We start from the raw sequence: 25517 nt of genomic DNA, 5'->3' as shown, positions 1-25517 counted from the left end.
TTTTTCACAATCCCTATGTCTCCAGTAACGTAACATTCATGGCATCACTGAAAATTGTTCCAGCATCACTGCAGTAATTTTTGTACTGTTATATAGTTGGGTGGACTCTCCATATAAAGATGAAGGAATGTTATATTAAAATGTTAATTTAACACAATCTATTTTAGGTTTTTCTCATGTTTGTCATACCAGCATCCTTTCTTAATTGGGTATAATCCTGTGCTCTTGTGGGGGTTTTCTAACCGTGGATGGGTAAAACTTGCTTGTTACTTCTACACGTTGATATTTTGATTGGATAAGTTCAGCTTCCAAGCACAATGTAGTGCCTAATATTGGAATGCGTCATATATAACGTATGGCTTTCTTTTTTACTCTTGTTTCCTCTTTTATTTGATCACCTGGAAATTTTCTATATATTGACTTTTAAAGATTTATTGCGGTTGGGGTATTTGTATTGTAAAAAAAAAAGGTATCATAAAAATACCTTAAACAATGTAATGGTTGAAAATCAAATGAAAAACAATTCCAGTAGTATGCATTCTTGGACGCATTCTTGGATGAATAAATGATGTGAATTTATCCTTATATTCCACAGCCTTACAGAAATCAGATCCTACGTCCTAGTGTTTCTGGCACTGCTTACCAATCAAAGAAACTTGATACTAAAACACACAATGACTAGTTCTGAGAAACAGAAGAGAGAATAGGTGACAAATATGTACTGACTACTCTACGGGTTTCCCAACAGTTAAGTGTCTTCTGCAAAAGCAATGGAATGGAATGCTACCTAGAATAATTTGCAATAGTTACAACTGTTCGCTCAGGCATATCTACGTCATATTCTGATTGCCTCAGTGAGTTTCCTGTTGAGAGGGCTGTGCTCATATGTAGATCCAGGCACCCTTTGCTTAGGGACTTTAACTGCTCCTCACCTTGGATGATTAAAAGGTCAAACTGTGTTTAGGGTTAGTTGTGTTCTCATGCAGAGGGGACATGGCCTAGCAGTCCAGGGATCTGTTTTGCAGCATGGTCAGGGACATGTTTTGTTCAGTTCTGTATTTACGGAGGCTATCTAAAAATAAATGGAATGTAATCCAACCCAGAAGACTTCCCAACAAATGTGAGGTGTTGGTTCAAGCATTTCCACCCATAATCTTTTAGTTACCTTAGTATCTCAGAAATCACAGTAGTGTTGGTGCAAAGTCAACAACAGTCCCGGCACACCCTGTGACTGACTCTTCACTAGCCATACCAGCCTTTCAGATGCACTGGCCAAGAGCACAACCAGACAACCTTGAGTGCACTGAGTTATGCATGATTTTCTCTGTTCTTCTTTCCTCTTAGGATCCTGCCTGCGGTGCCTGATTGATGTTGTTCCGGTGAAAAACGAGGAAGGGGACGTGATCATGTTCATCCTGAACTTCGAAGACCTGGCCCTGCTCCTCGCGAGGAAGGCCAACAGGACTCTTCATCAGAGGTTGACAAGGGCGGCTTTCAACTCAGGTGAGCATAGGTCCAGGATCTAAGACATGAGCACCTCAGTACTGACACGCGGCGAAGAACTGCTGCTCCCCTGCATGACAGTCTTCAGGAACTCGGGGTCACTTGAAGGCAGTAACCCAGAGACCTCAAGCCAGCTCATTTCAAGTTTGAGGGACTCCCTTTCTGGGGCTTATTTATGAGCCCTTACATCACTTTTGTGCTGCCTGTGCGTCACTTTTTGTGACTCATCAGCAGCGTAAACAATGCACCATGTAGTGTCATATTTACAAAGTGATGCATCTAGGTAGATGCGTCACTTTGTAAACCTCTGCGCCACATTATACCTGTTCCAGGTATAATGTATGCAGGGTGGGCGTTCTGACTCAGGTTAGCCTCATAGAAGTGACGCAGTGAAATGTACGCATGCCTCACAGCAGGGGTAAGACTAACGCAGGAACATTTGAAATGGGACATGCCCATATGAAAATTACCCATTGCTGGAGTTACTCACTTTTGTGACACACTCCAGCAATGCGTCATTTTTGCGCCTACAGATACGTCAGAAATACTGACGTATCTGTAACTCCTTGCACCATGATGCGTCATACTGTAAATATGACGCATCCAGCATGTTGCAAGGAGGGGACAATGAAAAGGGGCGCATCGCTGTTTTCACGTAGCAATGCTTCACTTTTCATAAATGAGGCCCTCAGTCTATTTTCTTTGCATTCTAGTACTGGTCATCTGAATTAACTAAGACTAGATGAACTACCCATGCCTCGCATAGGACAACATGAATTGAATTGAATTGAATTGAAAGGAGTTTTATATAGCGCAAACAGCTGCCCTGAGGCGTCTAGGCGCTGGTAAGTAAAGGAAACTTCTGCTGGGGTGGATTGCTGGTGGGGTGAGTTATTTAGAGATTTTTTCGTTAAAAAGGAAGGTTTTCAGTTGTTTGCAAAAGGTAAGTAGGTTAGGGTTGGACCTTAGATGGAGGGGGAGAGAGTTCCATAACTTGGATGCCTTATAGGAAAAGCAGCGGCCTCCTGATCTGGCTCTTCGTATCTGTGGGACAACAGTTAGGAAGGCTTTCAATGAAGGGAGTTCTTTTTTGGGATGGTAGGGGGTGATCAAGGAGTAATTGATCGCCGGCCCAAATTTCCAGAAGGCTTGGTGGGTGATGCACATGGCCTTGAATTTAATCCTCTCCCTAACAGGGAGCCAGTGCAGAATTTTCAGACCAGGCCCTAAGGGGTTTCTGCAGAGAATTCCAAGAAGGGTGCGTGCAGCGCAGTTCTGGATCCGCTGAAGTTTGTTTAGGCAGTATTGATCTCTGGTAGGCGGTTTGTGGTGTTCAGCTTCTATGGCGCTGCTCTCCTTCACTTGCGGTATTGTCCTTATACAGCAAACACAGTGGTACGAAGAGGTACATACATGCTGAGGAGGGCTTCCATGGCCCTACGATACTAAACATGGATACGACATTCTGCATCAGAGATATTACACCCAAAATACAGGACTTTCGCGTCATGCTGACTGGCGGAGACATATAGGACACCCCAATGATGACATCTTTCATTCAGAATGTTACTCTCTGTGGTTCTCCTCTTGATATCTCTGCAGCGTGACTGATGAGGCAGCGAGGGAGGGATATTTGCTCTACCCTGGAGCATGAGCCAATCAAAGAAGCACAATGTTTTAACAGCAAAACAGGGTGCTGCAAAGCCTCCTATGTTTGAGAGAAATGGAATTGGAATGATCAGAGTGTTTAAGATCAAATTTAGAAACCTTCATTTGATCTCCCTATATGCATTATTATTTATTGTGATATAATTAGAAGAAAAACTGCAATTCATTTTTGAGAAAAATAAAGAAAACCAGAACGTAAGCATGTTATCTTGACCATTGTAAAGGAGAGGTGGTTTAAGTCATGATTGTTGTTTCTCTTTTCTCTTTGATAGCACTGTTGTTCTGTTAATGTTTTATCTATCTCTCCTACTCCATTGTACTTTTTTTCTCCTTTGTTTTCCTTTCTTTCTCTTGCTTTCAGTTTGTCATATTATATATAAAATAACTATACACCATTTTTTTCAATGATCCATTGCATTTGTCTTAAATGATCCAGTGAGTTCAGGATCCAAAATGAAGATCTGTGATGGGTATCCTAAATTTCAGGATACGGTTTTATGGTTTTTAGCTTTTAGAAAACTCTGAGATATTGACATTGCCACCAATAATCATATTTGCATGAATAATATTAATGAAAAAATGCATCTTCACTCTTTATAAGTTTGTTATCTACATAATTTTGGAATCCAATTGGTGGAAGAAAAAAAATCCCAAAAGTAAAAATCTGGCTAATCTTGAGTTGATCAAAAAAGGCTTTATTCACTACATTTATAACACCTTCCCTTGTGCTTTGGCTAAAACGTTACATGATGGCAGAGAACATTGCCTCTTCCCCTTGATGGACTATCGTCTCGATGCAATTTAGGCCCTGATGTCTGGAGTACAGTCCATTATGGTGGCAGAGAGCATTATCTCTGCCACCCTGATGGACTACTGTCGACCTGGCCCAGCCGTCACCTCTGTACATTGAAAGGAACCGCCATCTCTAAACGTTTTCAATGATTTTTTTTTTTAGAGAAACAAACTCCTAAAGTGGAAGCTTGTTTCAGAAAAACAAAAAACGAATGACCCCCACACCCTGGAAATTCTCTCCCAGGGCGTGGGGGGTCATTATATATATTTTCGTCTATCTCTGCATGGTTTTTGCTGGTGGTGATGGACAGAGAAAGATAGACATTTACACCGCCCACCCTGATATACCTGGGTGCTGCTGGGTGAGCTTTATGGGGTTACTTGATTGGGGAATGTGTCTGTCAGATGTGAGAGAAAGAATGTATTTCTGATGTGGCTGACAGTGTTTGGGTGACTTTGTAAGGAGAATTGCACAGAGCCATTTCTGTGCAGAATGAGCTTTCGGAAGCCTGTTTATGTCCTTTTGTACCTCTTGAGGGCCCTTTCAATGAGGGGGCTCTACCAGAACTGAGCACTTTCTCAATTAATCCCCCAGTGAACCACTTTTGAGAGCCTCGCCGAAGGCTGCTATTAGTCAGAAAGTGGCTGAGTACTCACCTATGTTTTCAATTCCTGTTGATTTTCCTTTAACAAGAAATAATGCTCAAAATGTAACGGTGCCTTTTCATAAACATTCAATATCCCTCCTCCTTCATCATCAAGCGTTTTGTGGCCCTGCAAACATACACAGGGTAAAAATCAGTGCGGGCACCTCCGCTAAGGCGGAGGAACTTTGCCCCACTGCTCGCAGAGCAGTGAATAAGAACAAATAAGATGATAATAACATACGTTATTATCATTTTATTTTTAGTATCACCAGGTTAGGGCGGGGCTTGGCTCCAGTGAAGTCCAGGAGGAGGAGTGGTTGCTGCACTCTAAAGTGCGCATGATGGTTTGGCCGGCTGTCTTGGTGCACTTTAAATATTCTCCACACAGGCTGCATTACAGCCAGGGTGGAGAACATGGCCAGGCTCCCATCCCTTGTCTGAGCACCGAACCACGGCGCTCAGACCAATCACAACGCTGCATTGCAACGTTGTGATGTTGTGCATTGCAACGTTTGGGGAAAAGCATTGTTATTGGCTTAGGGGAGCCTGGGTGCTTCCTGGTTGAGGAGCAGAGAAATGACAAGGGAGAGACGCGGCAATCAAGTAAGTGAATTTTTTCATACCTCCCACCCCTCCACTCACCCCCTGCGCCCCACCCTGCCACCACCATACCATACCGGCCACCACTTGTAAAAAATATATATATTGATTTACCAACCTATTCCGTCTACTATTTCCAAGTATGACTTGAGTTCCTTCCTAAATTCCTTGGGACATGAACCTGTCACTGAAGGCGGCGGGTCAAGAACAAGCTACCACGAGTCGGGTTATAACCAATAGTGTGCCGTGCATGGGGAATGGCTTTCATAAGTATTACAAACTGATGCAAGAAAAACTAGTCGGTAAAACATTAATGCCAACTCAATTGAGAATATTCCAAACATGCAGAATAGACCCCTACCCCCCTGAAAACAGTCTCTGTAAGGGTGGTAGGGGTCAGTGGTACAGCCCACATCCTGGACCATAGTGAAAGATGGAGGATATGGTGCTTTCTCCAAACCTCATATGTGTATTGCTGGAATTGCCTAGATGGGATGGGGACGCCAGACTTTATGGTGAGGAAAGAGGACACAGGGCCCTTCCTTGTACATTGGGCTGTAAATGACTCTGACTGCAGCTGCCATTAGGTAGATGGCAGAGAGTGCATGGAGAGGTTTTCAGTATCTGTTGTTAGAGAAAGGGGTCTTTTAAAGGGTCCCAGGTTCTTGTCTCTCTTCCTTAAACACAAGAATCTGTGAGAAGGGGTCATTATTAGCTTGGTGCAGCCTGTTCTCACATCTTTGTACTTCTGGGTAGACCCGCCAACTTACGACTCTCCTCCTGGACAAAGCATCCTTGGAGACAGAGGTCAGGCCTTGAAGTTGGCCTGATCAGGACACATGAAAGGGAACTGGCCCTAAGCAGACCCAGAATACAGTCCTCAGGCTACAAGACTGGTATAAAGATAGGAGCTAAAGATACAATAATGTTCTTTGTTGTCTTCTCTTCTACCAAGGAGGGGGTACTCTGGAGAGGGACTGCTACAGAGCTAAGGGTTGGTGTCACACTGACAGCCAACTACTCGGAGAGCCGAGTCTGATCTGAAGGAGGAATTTCTGGACTCTCCTGGGTGCCAAGATAGCCTGCCTGTGAGTGATGGAAGGAAGTGCCAAACCTGCAGGAGGAGATGCTCATGGAAGGGATTGCTGTGATTGATCCTGGCTTAGGGTCTGTCCACCAGAGACTCACTAAGCAAGTGATCAGAAGGACTTGAGGTACGGTGGGGTGGTGCAGTGCACACCAGCTGATCCGCACCACCAAAAGGTCATCCTTCAGAGAACGACTGGATAACAACACCCACAACAGCAAGGAACTCTTCAGCGTCGTGAAAGAGCTCTCCAACCCCAACGCCAGCAACAACGACATCACGCCTTCTCAAGACCTCTGCAACTCTCTGGCCACCTTTTTTCACCGTAAGATCGTCGACATACACAACAGCTTTGGCGCTCAGAACACGTACCCCACCACCGAACCTACACCCCCCACCACCACCATGTGCGCCTGGACTCAGGTCAGCACGGAGGATACCACCCACACGATGAACACCATCCACTCGGGCTCCCCAGCCGATCCCTGCCCATACCACATCTTCAACAAAGCCGACTCCATCATCGCACCCATATTTCGGGACATCATCAACAACTCCTTCATATCCGCCACCTTCCCCGGAGAGCTGGAAGCACGCAGAGATCAGCGCCCTCCTGAAGAAACCCACCGCAGACCCCTCAGACCTCAAGAACTTCCGCCCCATCTGGCTCCTCCCCTTCCCTGCAAAAGTCATCGAGAAAACCTTCAACAAACAGCAGACAGCCTTCCTGGAGACCAACGGCTCCCTCGACCCATCGCAGTCCGGATTCTGAGCGAACCACAGCACCGAGACTGCCCTCATCGTGGCCACCGACGACATCCAGACCCTGCTGGACAGCGGAGAAACCGCCGCCCTCATCCTGCTCGACCTTTTGGCTGCGTTCGACACGGTCTGCCACCGCACCCTGACAACCCGCCTCCGCCACACGGGGATCCAAGGAAAGGCCCTGGAATGGATCACCTCCTTCCTCTCCGACAGAACCCAAAGAGTCCATCTCCCGCCCTTCCTCACAGAAGCCACCAAGATCCTCTGCGGCGTACCTCAAGGCTCCTCGCTCAGCCCCACCCTCTTCAACGTCTACATGAGCCCCCTCGCAGCCATCGCACGCAAGCACAACCTCAACATCATCTCCTACGCCGACGATACCCAACTGATCCTCTCCCTCACCAACGACCCCACCTCCGCCAGAGCCAGCCTCCAGGACGGAATGAAAGACATTGCAGACTGGATGAAGCTCAGCCGCCCGAAACTGAACTCAGACAAGACGGAAGTCCTCATCCTTGGCCCATCCATCTCCGCCAGGGACGACTCCTGGTGGCCCCCTGCTCTGGGCTCCCCACCCAAGCCCACGGACCACGCACGCAACCTGGGCTTCATCCTTGACTCCTCCCTCACGATGGCCAAGCAAGTTAACGATGTTACCTCCTCCTGCTTCAACACTCTCCGCATGCTCCGTAAGATCTTCCACTGGATCCCCACTGGAACCAGGAAAACGGTCACCCAGGCCCTCGTCCCCAGCCGTCTGGACTACGGGAACGCCCTCTACACTGGGACCACCGCCAAACTACAGAAAAGACTCCAGCGTATCCAGAACACCTCAGCACGACTCGTCTTGGGTATCCCCCGACACAGCCACATCTCCGCCGACCTGAGGGACCTGCACTGGCTCCCCGTCAGCAAAAGGATCCCGTTCAGACTTCTCAACCATGCACACAAGGCTCTCCACGACTTGGGCCCCGAATACCTCAACAACCGCCTCAAGTACTACATGCCAACCCGCCAGCTCCACTCCGCCAACCTCGCCCTCGCAACCATCCCACGGATCCGCAGAACCACCACCGGAGGAAGATCCTTCACCTACCTGGCGGCCAAGACCTGGAACACCCTCCCCACCCACCTACGACTCACCCAGGACCATCTCTCCTTTAGGAGGCAACTCAAGACCTGGTTTTTCGAGCAGTAGCAGCCCCCCCCGCCACCCCCAGCGCCTTGAGACCCTAGCGGGTGAGTAGCGCCCTTTACAAATACTCTTGATTGATTGATTGATTTGTCATTTACCCCTGTTGTAGCCGCCAGGCACCTGGAAGACTGTACCCGAGTGGTAGGCTCGACTGAAGCCAGGATAAGCGTTTGTTGGAGGTCTCCTAAGTGGACTGTGTGACCGCTACACTGGCAAGTGTGTTGTTTTGGTCATAGCCAGTTGGAAGATTAAGGGACCCAAGAGCTGCCCTGGGGGCGCCTTGTGAATATTCAATGTTGTTGCCTCAAGGCAACATGTGTCAAAGGTAACACCTGTCGTCTGCCTCACTGAAGAATCGACACCTGTGGGCATATGGGCATCGCTTTCAAAAAGATGAGCCAAGTACTCACTAGATTATAGGAGTAAGCCACACTGTGAGTCAAGTACCCTCCAGAGTGAGCAGTGATCTGCAATATGCCACCCAGAGGAGGTCCCCCAACAGAGGCCTCCACTCCTATTGTGACTTATCCAGGGCTTAATGTGAGCAGGTGGTTTCCGGTGCTCAGCACCGGCACTCAATTGTCAACACTGTGTTTGTAAAAGTCTGCCACGTGGTGGCTCTGTCTGTGTAATTTAAAGATGAGCACAACAACAGTTGTTTATTAATTCAATATACATTAAAAATGACTATTGGCTGTCACCAACCCATTCTTATAGTTTTGGGGTCCTGAAATAGTCTGAATTGTCACAATAGTAAGGCGTAATTGTTAAAAAGGGGTTCCAAAGACAACCGGTAACCAAAAACCCTTTTATGTTGCCCGGCGGTATCGCCTCTATGACCCACCAATATTAATCAATGAAGAAGCAGGCGCTGGAGACTGGAAGGCGGGAAACGAGGAATTTATTCTCTCCGGAGGAGAACACATCAATTCAGACAGCAAGTATCGTCACGAGGTGCTCTAGCCACATCTCTGAGGCCTGGCCTCTTATACTAGGGTTTACAACCTTTATTGCACATAACACATTCTCGCAATACTTTAGCACATGAAAGAACATCCTCGGAATCCCCCCTTCAGACCCGTTCCCACATACATTTACAGTTGGATTCCCCACCCTGGTCACAACAGGTGATGGTCGTTGCACAGCAGGGCATTCCGCCGATTCACGGAATGCATGGGTTTGATCGGATCTCATGGGGTGGGGGCTTTGATCGGTTCGGGGGTCTTTTGATGGGGAGGGGAAGCTTCCTACTGTACGGGGTAATAAACAGTATCCTCAGAGCCAGGTGGCGGCCTGGGAACAGGGAAGACAAACGGGGACGCAGGAAAAAGGGGTTTGCATCAAAAGGGTTTGAGGCCATGAAAGGAATGAGGGGAGGTGTCGCGCTGGGAACAGGATGGGACTCAGTGGTGAAGCTGCGCTGAAGAGGGGTTTATGACCCAAGGCATGAGAGAGCGGGGGTTGTCAGCGTGCGGGGAAATGCTTGCGAGGTTAAGAGAGAGAGAGACGCGCTGGCTATTAGCGAGGGGCAGGGAGACCATGATGCTCAAAATGGCTGCCGCTTACGCGCACGAATGGGCTCGAAAAGGGGCAAGATGGCGCAGATAATGTTCACCAAGATTGTATTCATTTTTCACAGTCCTCCCTTTAACATTTCCAAGACATCTTGCCGGCCTATTTCCTATCTACACCTATATGCAGCAATCACAAGTAAGGGAGAGGGGATTTAGGCAAAGGAACTGTGCATATACATTATTTTATAAACATCACATTGAAAAATTTCATCATTTAGTAAGCGGGTTCATTGTTAAGTTGGTTGCAGGAAAAATCATCGTAATGCAATATCAGACTAGAATTACGTAGCGAGGGCGTAGGGTACAGATCATAGGCACTTATAGTCATTTAAAAACAGGAGCTGATAAGTTATCATATAAGTAAGTCCTTTTTGTATTCGGCGGGAGCATAGTTAGTCCAATGGTGGTCGGGAGAGAAATGAGATATAGAAAAAATAGAAATCAGAGTTCTCGGTGTCTTTGTCGTCTTCTGTTGGCACTGTTAAGCACCTGGATTACCTATCAACAGAAATGTTCATGTGGATTGAGTCGTCGGAGGTCTGCGGGCAGGGGTACATTTTGTTTTGTTTCGACAAACCTCATAGGAGCAATGTTTTACGGTTTTGGAACAGGTGCACTTTCTTTTGTAACGCAGAGCATTGATTTGCAAGATAAAAACGCGATAGTTCCAGAATTGTGAGATCTGTTTGTTTCTTGAGTCTCTGTGGTGGGCATTTCCTGTTGCTTCCATCATCTTCAGGGTGTTTGGTAGCGGGCAGATCCACAGACTTTGTTTATCTTTTCTTCGGGGGCGACCCTTGGTGGAGTTCTAGGTCACCGTTCTGGGGTTTAACATAGTTCGTGGTCTACTTAATCGGAGCTCCCTCCCTTCTGACGCAGGGAGTACTCTTCTCTGGGTAACTCAGTAGGATTTGAAGGAACTTGGGAGTTCGGATGGAAAGGTGCGGGTGTGAACAGTCCTTATGGTAGGTCGGAGGAGGAGGGGATGGAGCAAGGCCAAGTCGGGAACAGATCAGGGGGAGGCGGAGAGTTTTCGACAGGCGAGTCCGTAACCATGTTCAGAGAGCGGGGGCTTTTGGCACACGTTGATCATATAGCAGGGGCTTTTGGGTCGGCCCTTTCCTTTAACACTGCCCCGTCCGGCGTCTCCTTACTGCTGTGGTCTCGCCTCGGCCTCCGTCGCTGATGTTCCACAATCCGCAGTCAGGCCGCGTGCTCCCACATCCGGTCTCTTTCTCCTCCGACAGTGATACCCTTAAATGATTTTTGAAAAGACAGTTTTAGAGATATTGCAGAAGAAGGCAATTACATAAGTCTATTTCTCTCCCAACACCAAGCAACTGGGGTAAGCACTCGCTACATTGGAGATTCTTGCGGCTAGCGTATAAGCAATTGATGATGGGTTTGCTGGATTCCTTACAACTTCCTTTTGTGGCTAATTCTTTGGCGCTTTGATGGTTATTACGTTCATTTGTAATAGGTACGAGGTCTGGTACTCATTCATTGCATAAGTCTATTATAGTTGATGTCAGTTCTTCTGGTAGAGACCTATTTCCCTAGTACGAGTCTTGCAAGGCTAGGCTGGTCTTCAGAGCTTTGTATTTTACGAAAAAGTGTAACGTGCTAGTCACCATAGTCTGATAGGCACCCTTCTGAGAGGTGAACATAGGCTAAACAAATCTGCATTACATAAAAACATTTTATCATCAACCAGGCTTACTGCAACAAGTTCTTTCGATTTTCCATCTAATTTTCAACTTTGCACACATCCTTCTAATTTTCTATATAAATCCTCGCAACCTGGTCACTACAAAAACTCGGGAGGGGTGGTTTGAAACAATTATTAAACTTATTCTCGGGGAAGGAGGGATCTTATGGAAAACAATTAGGGACACAGTGAATTAGAGCAGGGGGCGTTTTTCAAGTTCTCGTTCAAGGTGGCTGATATCGAAACTGGGGACATTTTGTGTAGATGGGGGTGTTCTCGATCATTTCTTACGGCTTGGGGTACGGAGACAATTTGCAATGGGGATGGTCGCATTGCCACAGACACATTTTATCATAGAAACCACTGACAAATAGGTCCCTGAGAGTGGGCCAAATTTAGGGAACCTTTGTCGTCTTACCTGTCCCTTTTCTATTGGCCAATTTAAATTTCATCCATATTTTAGTAGAAAAGGAGAGGTAGTAACGTGGTACCGATACAATTTTATTTAGGACAAATTTGTGCAAATACTTGCGGTATTTGGGGCCAATCAGGAGGTGCACCAGGTTCGCCAATTAGGTGCCAGTTGCTAGGAAAAGGGAAAGCGTGGAGGGGTGGAAGAGTGAGTGAGAGACAGACAGAGACAGAGAGAGAGATAGAGTAAGAGATAGAGAGAGAGAGAGAGAGAGAGACAATAGGCAAAACAGTACACATGGGACATAGAGAATGACCGTGTATTGTTTGGGCTATTCAGTGCGTCACCCGACGTTTAGGCGTTTCGGGTCTGTGTTAGGAGGTAGAAGGCATGCAGTTTCGGGACAGAAGAGTATTAGATCAGGTAAAAAAAGGCCGTGAGAGCGTCCTCATTGCGCCATTTTGCAGCGCTAGTCCGTCTTCATGCATCGGGCGTGACGTGGTTCCAGATCCCTTAGGATACTCTAGTCGGGATTCTAACGTAACCTGCAGAGGGAAAAAGGAGGGAGAAGGGAAGGTAGGGGCACAACATTCGAACACATCAAATGTATGGGTACGAAAGTCCTTTACTTACCACATACTCGTATTCATCTCTTCGGGATATAATCCCTTAGGGTTCTGGTTTCCTAAAGTCATGGGGGCAGGTAATGTGATAGGTTGTTCATGGGGAGGTTCGAGGAAGGCATTAAGGATCGTGTGTAGTGAAACGTTTAAAAAGGAATCAGAGGTGCCTAGCGTGAGGTACCCGGGTTTGTAGATGTATCCGGCCTTCGGGATCCCTAAATCATTCCCAAAGCTGTGATGTTCTAAAGCATATCAGTTCGTCGTTCAACCCTGTACCTTAGTACCTTCGATCACCATATCTTTATAACAATTTATCAATCACCCTGCTTTACTTTACCCATTCTCAGAAGTCGAGGTCCTTCTTCATACGTTAGTTCCTGGGCTTAGTCGCATATTTTGGAGGCAACGTATCATACCTTTGATTCGATCATTAATCCAGGGCCGAACAACCATTTCTTCAGATAACCTTAAAAAAGAGGAGCAGAACGGTTGCGCACAGAAAAACCCTCCCATCGATACCCACATTTACAAAAGTATGCGATGCTTATTCATAGTTGTTAAAACCTTTATTTGCAGAATTATTCAGTACGTGGAATGTGAGAGCGCAATTCATATTTTGGCCCGATATGTCGTCGATGGAAGCACATACAGTAGGGGTTATGTTGTAGCACAAGAACATGTAAAAAGGTCTAATTAATTATTTGCAAGTAACCAAAAACATTTCGTTGCGTGATGAAGGAATCAGGGGCATTTCAGTTCATAAATGGAAACACAGTCGAGCTCATCGAAATCACATTTCCTAGGTATATACCGTGGGTATGCATCATAAGCGACGTTATGTATCAGTTACAACAAATATCAAAAATAGATTGTTCATTGAGATCAACATTTTACGGAATCCTTCTTAAATGTTCGCCAAGTGAACCCTCCTCCCTTTAACATCGAGGGTGCAATGGTTCGTATATATATACTTGTCTTAGTACATCAAGTTTCATTAGCTAAGGAACACCACGAGGCATTCGTTAGTTTCCATTGATACCAGCGCCATTTTGGGCGAGGCCGGTTTAGTCCGGCAGTAGCATCAGGGGCAAAATATCCCCGACAATTGGCGGTTGGACCAGAGTCCCTTTCGGCAGTTCAAAAGAAAGCTGTGCTAACAGAGGGGCTGGTGGTGTGGACTGTCAATCAAGAGAGGGAGGGGGTAAAGTCTCTCTTACCGGGTCATGTTGATGTTCAGCCGGAACTTGCTCGAGTTCGTTAGCCCATAATGTTCCTGGGTGGTTCAGACGGAAGCTGATGCAGACACGAGAGCACCGCCATCTTGTTGCTGTGCCGTGGTTATTTCATTTGAGATCAATGCAACTGTTCCTCACCGGGAGCCTGAAGGGGTCGAGGGCCCTTGGGACTTTGGTAGAATCTTCAAAGTCGAGGGGATGTTTGTCGATGGTGGGGGCTTGCGCCCAGGTGGGCAAGTGCCCGAGTTGCAACTTTGGACAAAAGTTATTCCAGTGGCCTAGACCCGCCTTTTCGAGGGCCCAGACGCCATTTTGAGATCCTTGTGGCAGCCACCTTTGCCGTATCCATCAGGAGTGGAAGGAACTTCTTGTGATGGCGGAGGACAGAGCATCATGCTGCTGGAGCAGGACATTTTGGTTCGGGGCGCCAGGGTGCAGCAGTGGAGCCTTCATCTGGGGAGGTGAGGGAGGCTCACCGTGCCGTCTTCCTCTCCCGGTGCATCCTACGCCGTCTCTTGGAATCAGGGGCGCACATGATGACCACCCTACACCCCTGATTCCGACTCTTGGGGGACCACTGTACATCCGGTGCTCCGTAAATATGCCCGTCGGACATTGTATGTCCTGTACTACGCAAGTATACCAGCCGGGTCTTGTATGTCCTGTGCTGAGAAAATATACCAGTCGGGCATTGTATGTCCTGTGTTGCGGAAATACACCAACCGGACATTATATTTCCTGTGCAGCGTAGGTATATGGCCGTCGCCCGGCTGGAGGACATCGGCGTCGGGCCAGGGCAGGGAAGCCTCCTACCTGTGGAGGTGGAAGAGGCTCGTCCGCGTCGCCTCTTCCTCCCTGCCCACCCTGCATCCGTTCGATGGAGGAATTCGTGATGGTCGGACCAGGAGATACGAGGGGGGGGGGGTCATTTGCAGCCGCCCCCTCCCTACCTGCGGCCCGGGGGACGCCATCCCTGGAAGGGCAGTATGGGAAGACCATTTCATTGGCTGCTTTGTGGAGTCTCCGGAACCTTCTCGCCGGCGATCTCTTTTTGGCCCATGGTTGCTGGCAGGCCCCGCCCCACACGTGCTAGGTGTTCCGGATGGGCGGGACCATCGAACTGTTACATTGGAGGACTTCCGGAGTGAGCATAACACGTTTTGTATTTTTCCTATTAGTCAAGTTTGCTTTTTAGAGAGTACTACTAGTTATTCTATTTACTGTTGGTTGTGTGTTTTTCCGTAATTAAATCTTAGGTTATATAATAGACGCCTTTCTTGAGTCTTTTCTCTAACGGGGGGTTGTTTACACTGACCTGCAGTTGTGTTTGTTTTCAGAGTGGGGGAGCAACAGAGAGCAATCAGTCCCAGAACTCTAACGTGTCGTTAAAATTGGCCTGACGAAATCTGTGCCACCGAGCATAATCAAACGGGGTGGTCCTGTCTGTTCTGCCTGCACTAGTCTGATTGGTTTTTATCTCGCTTCTTTTTCCTTTCTGTCGGTCCGTCCTTTCGGTCAACCCTCCATTCTTACCTATGCTTTGCAGAGTCGGGCATTGGGCTTTCCAGTGTCCAAGACATTTACAGAAAGCACATTGGTTTTGTTTTAAATCTGTCCGTCCTGTGCGTAATGTCGGGGGATTACCTTCGGGTCGTTGTGTTCCGGGGTAGGCTTGTCGGCACATCCCTTTACACCGTTCGCTTTTCATGTCTACTCCTCGGGGCAGTGCCATCGCTGGCCCTTCCCTTTGCCTACTAGACGTTTGGAGGGTTATCCGTCGTGTCCCCTCACCTTTTCTGAATTCGTCGCCTTCCCTTCGTTGCGTGGCTTCTTTGCGCCACATACCGAGACTATCGAGCATAACAGGTGTTGTTTCATTCCTACAAAGGGCTATTTCTACTGTTTCTATTTTGTCAAGATCGAAGGATCCTTTCAGTGGCCACTGTCTTTCTCGATCCCTTTTCGTATATTTATGCCACAGCTCACTATAGACTATAGCAATTAATCCATGCTTCATGAACATGTCCTTATTAGGGGTGCCTTCCAGCGGAGCCGGATGGTTCATCTCTAATAAGCGGTCCGGGTTAAACAGGCTACTAACCAGTGGGGAGAAGACAGGCATGACGGATCACAATGGGATAATAGTCAGCACTACCTATCTTATCACTGCGCGCAAAGACTAGACAGAATATTTCTATTCTACGTTGTTTGCACGTAGTGAATACCTCATGAACCAATTCTGAGCAATCAATCAACGTTAGGTCAAAAATAAAAAATCAATATGGTCAATGGGGAGAATAAGTAGGCTCGCAAAGGTTCGCGTCACCTACCCTTTCACTATCTGTAAAGAGGGGACCTAATCTTCCCTGTTTTCAGACAGAGAATCTCCAGAAAACAATCTATAACAGTTAATCAATGGGGCGAAGGGACAATTGTTCAGTGGGGGAGAAAAATAGGTCCGACGGGTGCGTACCTATCCTTCGCTGTTTATAAAGGGAGAGCCTGTTGTTTCTCCGTTTGTAGACAGTGAATCTCCAATAAATTAACAAAGAGTAATACTAGTATTTTCACAACAATTATCAATTTCTTTCAATTATCTATCACTTTCGCAATTCGTCGTGTTTACACGACCTTACCCGGACCGCATGGACAGTTTCTCGTCTTCCGAATCCAGCGCCCGATCGTCCTCTTCTCTTCGTACTTCTCGTGGCACTCCTGATGGTTCCCAGTCAGGACCGCAGATCACTCGAGAGAGGTCTGTTCGGAACCAGTGAAGTTCGGATGATCGGCTGTCAGACGAGGGTCTATCGGACAGGGTACCTTCCGATCGTTGCAGTCGTTCACTCTGTCGTCAGGACCTCTCCCACTGGATCCACGAGTCGCTGATGGGCCCCACGTTTGGGACGCCAATTGTTAAAAAGGGGTTCCAAAGACAACCGGTAACCAAAAACCCTTTTATGTTGCCCGGCGGTATCGCCTCTATGACCCACCAATATTAATCAATGAAGAAGCAGGCGCTGGAGACTGGAAGGCGGGAAACGAGGAATTTATTCTCTCCGGAGGAGAACACATCAATTCAGACAGCAAGTATCGTCACGAGGTGCTCTAGCCACATCTCTGAGGCCTGGCCTCTTATACTAGGGTTTACAACCTTTATTGCACATAACACATTCTCGCAATACTTTAGCACATGAAAGAACATCCTCGGAATCCCCCCTTCAGACCCGTTCCCACATACATTTACAGTTGGATTCCCCACCCTGGTCACAACAGGTGATGGTCGTTGCACAGCAGGGCATTCCGCCGATTCACGGAATGCATGGGTTTGATCGGATCTCATGGGGTGGGGGCTTTGATCGGTTCGGGGGTCTTTTGATGGGGAGGGGAAGCTTCCTACTGTACGGGGTAATAAACAGTATCCTCAGAGCCAGGTGGCGGCCTGGGAACAGGGAAGACAAACGGGGACGCAGGAAAAAGGGGTTTGCATCAAAAGGGTTTGAGGCCATGAAAGGAATGAGGGGAGGTGTCGCGCTGGGAACAGGATGGGACTCAGTGGTGAAGCTGCGCTGAAGAGGGGTTTATGACCCAAGGCATGAGAGAGCGGGGGTTGTCAGCGTGCGGGGGAATGCTTGCGAGGTTAAGAGAGAGAGAGACGCGCTGGCTATTAGCGAGGGGCAGGGAGACCATGATGCTCAAAATGGCTGCCGCTTACGCGCACGAATGGGCTCGAAAAGGGGCAAGATGGCGCAGATAATGTTCACCAAGATTGTATTCATTTTTCACATAATGATTAGTATTGTGTTGGTACTGACATTGGCAGTGCTGGCAGGGACAATGGGTGGTGCAAGATGCAGTGGCTTCCTGACAAGTGCCCCAGCACTTATTAATTTACTAATTAAGCACTGGGCTCATCAAGCAATGCGCTGCACAGCCAGCTGCAACGCAGTGCCTGAGAAGACTGCCACATTCTGCCCAGAGGCGTCCTTCTGTTGATGGGATCAGGTGGCCATGAGAGGGCTGAACATGGCCCAGTGCTGCTGCTGGGAAATTGATGAGAGTCTGAACTGACCTTAGCTCGAGACACTTAGTGCTCATACAAGCTAGGGGCAGGGGAGAATGAGCTAAACTCACAGACCTACCTGAAACTCTGAATCTGGAAGAGGGAACACAGTGAAAGAGGGGGGGTCACTAGAGGTAGGTGGATTCCTAGAAGGAAGAGACCCCTAGACCACACAGACTCACATCCTTGAACCGGGTTTGCTTGCATTATTGACTGAGTAGTGAAATTCTATGTTTTCTGTGTAATTAAGTACTTCTCTTTTCTACAAAGAAAGGCACTGGGCTGGTCCCTGATCTTATTGCACTGTTGGGGGATGGTATTGATTCTTGGTCCTGTGCAAACCACCACACTAACCTTACAGAGAAGCCTGTGACTGCGTGCATTGCTACCACTGAGAATCAAGTGTGAAACAAGTTGTACTTGGCCCAGTTTGCTGAACCATAGTAACGAAGCACGTGGGTCAACAGTGATAAAAGGAGTCAACCTACACAGTTGTGGCCCACTGGCGCCTGCTTGCCCCGTAGCCTCCTAAAACGGGGTCTGACAAGTTCATGTAGCAGGAAGAGTGTGCAGTGTGTGTGTGTGTGTGTGTGTATGTGTGTGTGTGTGTGTGTGTGTGTGTGTGTGTGTGTGTGTGTGTGTGTGGTTTACTGTTGACATGCTGGTATCGAATCTGGCTGCAAGTGGTGCAAAATATGGAAATTGGGAGTCTGCCGAACAGCAGTTGTAGATTGCAGGACACTCTCGGCCATAAAGCGTGACTTGCCTTTGAAATGTGCCAGAATCTTTGGGTGTGGAAGTCTGGAGAGCAAGGTTCCCTTTCAAATGTATGGAAAGACCCTTTCCTTTTCTGATGCTTTGTTTCCTAGTAATGCCAACCCCAGTGATTATGGGTAGTTAAGTGAGGAATCCTCAACCTCCTTTGTGTCCTTCTTTTGTGTCTCACTTGACAGGAGAATCCCACCCACCTTCCTGCTATATACAGACTACGGCTGGGCCAGTCTGAAAGGAGCAAGCAAAAGACAAGTAGTGCCCAAAATCAGCCCCATTGCTGTACCTGTGGAATACAAAAAATTCGGTCTGGAAATTTAGCAAACGCATGGGAAAGAAAATCACCAGCCAGTGTACCAAGATTTCTCTACACCGAGATCCAGGAGTCCCACAGCAGTGGAGAAGGAGAAGCTCCTCTGCGCTTCAAGGTTGGGATCGCAGACTGCCAAATACCTTCACCTGTTCAGGAACCTGAAGCTCTGCAGCTTGCCAGGAAGAAAATGGCCTTGTCCCTGGCTAGAGAGAGGGAACAGCCTGACTACTGAGAAGGAGTATTGGAGGTGCACTCACACATGAAAGGTGCTAGCAGGAAAGAAAGGTGTAGTGTTGCACTCTAGTCCTTGCGGTTGCGTATGACGCGACACGCAAGGAGGTGAGAGCAAAAGGAAGTGCGCTTGCTCGAGACGCGATATGCGCATGTATGAGTGACCGGAGCGCGGAATACAGTAAGACGCTCGGCACTCTTCTTGCGATGGTGATAAATTTAAATAAATAGATTTCACGCGACCTACAGTGTTGTCTCCTCATTTACAGAAGTGAAGGCACAACTTCACAGTGGCGACGAGGAATGGGATTCCCCACAAAGAAAAAAAAAAAAGAGTGAGAACTAAATACACTGAGGAGCAGCAGGAACCTAGGAACGCCGCACTGCACAAGTTAGCTGGAAGGGGGAGCAGAAGTACGGTGGCAGTGAGATCGCAAGAGGAGCGTGGCAGAGGCGCAAGAAGCGGGAAGCTCCCACCACGTGCACCATAGCCAGAAACAGAGGCGACCAAAGAGGAGGAGCACGGTAGGAGGGTGTCACTACCCCCGCAGAGGCCCTGGCGGAACGGGGAGACTGCAGAGAAGGGGGAGAAAGAGAACCTCGACCCAACACGGCACAAGGCGGGAACACAAGCGCGCCAGGCAGTCCCAGAAGCAAAGGAGGGGAACCGGAAGAACAGGCCAGAATGAGCGCCCAAGCATCATCGCTCACCGCGCCGATTCCGTTCCTACCCAAGCCAGTCGAACCCCAGATGAAGTGGAAAGACTGGAGGGAATACTTCAAAAATTATCTCGAAGCCTTGGAGGATGAAGCGGGGGAAGCCTTTCCCAGCGCGAGGAGGAGAAGGATACTCTTACATAACCTAGGCCCGGAGGGGATAAGAGTGTTCACAAATCTAGTGCCCATGACCAGACCGGCGGCGGACGACGAAGTTTTCAAGCACGCCTTAGAGGATCTGGACAATCACTACCGTCCAGCGGTATGTGTCTCCATTGATTGTTTCAACTTCCAGCAGAGGAAGCAAGAAGCGGGAGAATTCATAGACGACTACGTTGCAGCATTGAGAAGATTGGCCATTACATGCAAGTACGGGGCACTTCAAGACGGCTTCATAAAGGACCAAATCTTTATGCACACCACCAACAAGACAGTACAGGATAAGCTGTGGGCACATGGAGAAGCGATGCTGAAAGAAGTTATAGCAATGGTAAAGAAGGCGGAGCTGTTGAAACGATGTGCCGACGCAGCGAAAAGGGAGAACACCCAGAGAGCCATGGTGAACAGGGTGGATGATGCAGAGCACTCAGGAAGACATAGAACAACACCTGGAGACAATAAAGGAACCAACAGATAGGTAGGAAAGCCAGGACAAGCGGGGAAACAGTCCGTGATAGCAAAACCACGTGCTACAGGTGCGGAAGTGCAACCCACGCGGCTCAAGACAAACGCTGCCTGGCATTCCGGGTGAAATGCATGTTCTGTGGCCTAATAGGACACTACGAGAAAGTATGTCGCAGGAAAGGGAAAAGGTCATTAGTGAAGTACATAGCACAAGACCAACCAGGAGGAGAAGAAGAGGAACTGGATGAAGAGGACCTCTTGTTGTGCATCGAAGAACAAGTGTTGGGATAAAACAATAAGCGCTCTAGTAAACCACGAGCTGACATGCTGATAGGGGGAGTGAAGATCAGGATTGCGATAGACTCAAGATCCCCGTACACCATAGTTCAAAGATCAGTGTGGGAAGAGGAGTTCCAGCCCAGCCTAGGACCCAAATTGGAACCACCTGACATACGGCATGTTTCATACATGAGCAATCCGATCCCCATGGTAGGATACAGGACCCTGAAGTTTGAATTCAGGGGAAGAACAGCAGAGCGCAAACTGTACATGGCAGAGAAAGGCCCCTCGGTGTTGGGGTGGATGGACCAAGGAGACCTAGGGATAAAACTGGACCCGGGAGGTGACGTGCAAGTGCTGCTTGTGTGCTGCGAGTGTGCTGGCCAGACCCGGAGAAAGTAAAAAAAGGCTTCCCGAAAGTGTTCGGTGGAAAGGTTGGCAAACTGGAGAAATTCACGCACAAAATCTTACTCAAAGAAAACTCCCATCCCGTGTCCCACAAGGTCCGGAATATACCCATAGAGGTGAAGGACGCCGGGCAGCAGGAATTACACAGATTGGAAGAGCAAGGAATAATTGAACCCATAGACAGCTCGGAGTGGCTGGCGTCCTTAGTTGTGGCAAGAAAACCCAACGGCAAGGTGCGTCTGTGTGTCGACCTTCGAGAGCTTAACAAGAGCCTGATAGTGGAGAAATTCCTGTTGCCCCGAATAGAAGAAATGCTAGCCAGAACGAGGGGAGTAAAGTGGTTCTCCACCATTGACCTTGCGTCCGCCTATCATCAGATAGACCTGCACCCATCAAGCCGGAAATGTACGTCCTTTATAACACCCTTCGGATGCTATCAGTTCCGCAGAATGCCTTTTGGGCTGGCATCGCAGCGGTGTTTCAAAAGCTAATGCACCGCCTGTTCAAGGATGTGGAAGGCATCCAATATTTTCAAGACGACATCTTAGTGATGGGGATAGACCGAGAGGACCTCAACAGGAAACTGAACAAAGTACTGAGTGTGCTACAAGATAAGGGCCTGACTGCTGAATGGGATAAATGTCGGCTGGGCATGTCATCCGTCACCTTCCTCGGACATGAGATAGGAGGACAAGGGATCACCCCTAAGAGAGAGAACGTGAAGGCCATCTGTGATGCCAAAGCTCCCGTCAGCAAAGAGGAGGTGAGATCCTTCCTGTGGATGGCCGAATATTATAGCAAGTTTGTTCAGCACTTTGTCACAAAAACACATCAATTGAGACATCTCATAAGGGACAAGATAACATTCCATTGGGATGAAGAAGCGCAAAGAGTATTCGAAGAGTTGAAGAGAGACATAAGCCAAGCGGTGCCGTTGCATGGACATGATCCTCAGGGACGGACCATACTGACCACGGATGCGAGCGAGAAGAGGCTGGGAGCAGTCCTCGTGCAAGAAAGGGAAGATGGGACCATGGAGACTCTCAGCTTCGCATCCAGAGTGTTATATCCCACAGAACAAAAGTTTAGTGTGATTGAGAAGGAAATGCTGGTGGTGGTATGGGCCATAGGGAAGTTCATACAGTTCCTGTGGGGTACGAGATTTCATCTACAGACAGACCAGAAACCGCTGGTCAAGGTACTCACCTCGAGTGGGCATGCGACCGCCACCCCACGCATAGCCAAGATGACGCTGAAGCTGTTGGAGTGCATGTACAATGTAGAATACATACCGGGGACGCGCAACAAAGTGGCTGACTACCTCAGTCGAGCCTCAGCCATGGAAGAAGCGCCCACTCCATCGTTGTAGAATGAAGAGATGGTAGCAATAATGGAGGACTCAGAAAGAGTGATCAGCAAGCAAGAATGGGCACAGGCGTATGAGGAGGACGAGGACATAAAAAAAGTCAAAGAATGCCTAATCAGATGTTGGCCCGAGAAGGTTGAAGGAGGTGCTCAGGAAATTTTATGAAGTGTGGGAGGAACTATCGATGAGCGACTCCGGAATCTTTTTGTATCGAGGTGACAAAGTGGTGCCCCCCACGAGATTGATCCCGCTCCTGCTGAGCCAGCTACATGAAGGACACCTCGGCATTGTGAAAACCAAATTGCGGGTGAAGCAAATGTACTGGTGGCCGGGACTGGACAGTCAAGTGGAAAGGCACGTGAGAGACTGTGACCAGTGCCAAGGAGTGGATATTGAAACCGCTAAGGCCAGCGTTGGGAAGATTCGAGCAGCCTCGCAACCCCTGGAAGGACGTATCAGTTGATATTCTGGGACCGGTATTGGAAAACCAAGGGACGCCAAAGTACTTGTGTGTTTTGGTGGATATATACTCTAAATGGCCGGAAGTCCATGTGCAGGAAGAAATGGACTCTGACACAGTCATACAGTTTCTCACCTCAGTGTTTCTGAGTGAAGGGATCCCGAGAACAATCCTGAGTGACTATGGACCGCAATTTACATCCGAGAAGTGGAGCAAGTATACAGAGAGGAATGGAATCAAAACCAAACACACCTCAGTGTACCACCCATCGAGCAACGGACAGGTGAAAGATTCAATCGGGTCCTCATGGGGTCCATACAAGCTGCCATCATGAAGGGCAAGGACTGGGAGAAGGAAGTCCAGAGTATGATATGGGCTTACAGGATTACCCCTACCTCTACTGGGTAAAGCCCATTCCAGATTTTAAGAGGCAGGAACCCATTTACTAAGGACAACGTGGTCAAGAGGGAAAAGACCATCACCAGCAAATGGTCACCTGCAATTGTCCAGCATAACCTTGAGAAGGCCCAGAGAGTATACACAGAACACTATAACAAGAGGAGAAACGTGAAGGAAGCAGCCCTTGAAAGAGGGGAATGGGTGAGAGCCAAGATGGCAATGCTGAGAAGGAAAGGAGAAAGCAAGTACAGCCCGCTCATGCAAGTGGAAGAAGTATATGATAGAGCTGCGTTACTCAGTGACGGTAATGTGTGGTCCAAAGACCGCCTGGTTAAAATTAACAAGATCCTACAATGGCCCGTGGAGGAAGAGAAAGACCGACAAGATCAAGGACCGAGAGGCAGCGAAGAACGAATGAGTGGAAGAGGCGGAAGCCAAGTGGAAGGAGAATCACACGTAGAAGGAGAAGATCTGGAAGTGCCGGGTGTGGAGGAAGCGCAGGCCGAGAAGGGCATGACACCCAAGAAAAATGAACTGAGTCAGCAGAGGGACAGAATGGTGAGCCCTGCAGAAGATAGTACGCGAGAAGCTTCCACACCGGTAAGACGTACACGTGCTAGGAGAGCGGTGATCAGGCCTGCTCATTTCAGAGACTTTGAACTGGGGGGATATTAAACCTGTGGACTCAAGCCTTCTTTTGTATATGTATAAAAAGGGGAATATGTAGTGTTGCGCTCTAGTCTTTGCGGTTGCGTATGACACGACAGGCAAGGACGTGAGAGCAAAAGGAAGTGCACATGCGCGAGACGCGATATGCCCATGTGTGAGCGACCGGAGCGCGGAATACAGTAAGACGCTCGGCGCTCTTCTTGCGATGGTGATAAATTTAAATAAATAGATTTCACGCGACCTACAGTGTTGTCTCCTCATTTACAGAAGTGAAGGCACAACTTCACAAAAGGCTCTGCAAAGAGATGAGGAGGAAGAAACGTAATGCTCCGTGCTTCAGCGCACAGAAGCATCAGCACTGCTGGACTACGTGAGGCCCTGAGACCCTGGTGTCAGTGCCTAACTTGAGCCAGGGTTTGTAGGTAGACCTATGGGACTCATTTTTGGGAACCATCACACATTTCTCCTTAACAGACTTTGATCCACAGCAAGAGTAAAAAAATCATAAAATTAGAAGAAAGATGGAAAACGTGGCAAAGAGATAAAGTAGGGATGAACAAGAACCTTCAAGGGTGAAACAAAGAGACAGAGAGTATCTGGTGGCAGATTAAAGAGGCATGAGATGGAATCAAGACTAAACTGCATTGGTATTCTGCATCTTGACTTTCGATAGCACACTCCACAGGCTTCTGAGCAAAACCTCGTGCTCCAGCTCTTACTCTTTTACAACTTAAGCACTGCCTGAAATCCCTACTGTGTACCCAAGAAACTGGAGCACCCGAGACTGCTCAGTGCTCACAAAGTCAGCAAATGCACCCTACGGCTTCTTTACAAGAGAGATGTGGTGCCTGACGGCTTGGCAGTAAGTAATCCCAGCTGCAGTCATCAGTCATAACACAGAGCACCACTGCGCCTCGAGGCTCGGTCTTCCACCCAGACCGGTGACTGTGAACAGCAGTGACTTTGACCATCATTAGATCCTCTACACCAACCTCGGGTGGCCGCTTTACTTTGCGTTGGTGTTTTTTTTTTTAGGTCCAAGGAAGATTTGGCAGCAATGAATAAACCTGAGAACAGGCCAATGTATAGCCCCTCCCTCTATCATCAGGGGTGCAAACATGCCAGATAGGAAAAGAGTCACCATTATACCACTTGGTAAGCCCAGTGGACAGCACACCACCTGTCCACTGGATGCAGCCCAAGACCAGCCGGCAACTGTCGCCTCAGCCTTCAGTGCCTGGATACTCTCACAGGGGACAAGAAGCGCTCTACAAATCTACTGATTGATTGATTGATTTATTGATTGATTGATGGAGAGACATTCAATCATGTACAGTGCAAATAACAGAACAACATGGGGAGAAGTGTTTTTGGGACTCCGTTCAGGTGCTCGTCTTTCAGAAAGAGTGAA

General features: G+C 48.1%; 1 protein-coding gene across 2 annotated transcripts in view; it reads left to right on the top strand.

Annotated features, from left to right (window-relative positions):
- KCNH6 (potassium voltage-gated channel subfamily H member 6) overlaps positions 1–25517 on the top strand; it is a 997202-nt gene that overhangs the window by 674026 nt on the left and 297659 nt on the right. For both annotated transcript variants that reach the window (XM_086923820.1, XM_086923821.1), the window contains exon 3: positions 1345–1503. In XM_086923820.1, coding sequence (XP_086779946.1) covers positions 1345–1503 — 159 coding nt within the window. The remainder of the gene's footprint in view (positions 1–1344; positions 1504–25517) is intronic.

The sequence above is a fragment of the Lissotriton vulgaris genome, chromosome 5 (assembly GCF_964263255.1).
Source record: "Lissotriton vulgaris chromosome 5, aLisVul1.2, whole genome shotgun sequence".
Taxonomy (NCBI): domain Eukaryota; kingdom Metazoa; phylum Chordata; class Amphibia; order Caudata; family Salamandridae; genus Lissotriton; species Lissotriton vulgaris.
The sequence above is the reverse complement of the archived record's forward strand: the minus strand, read 5'-3'. Positions and strand labels throughout refer to the sequence as shown.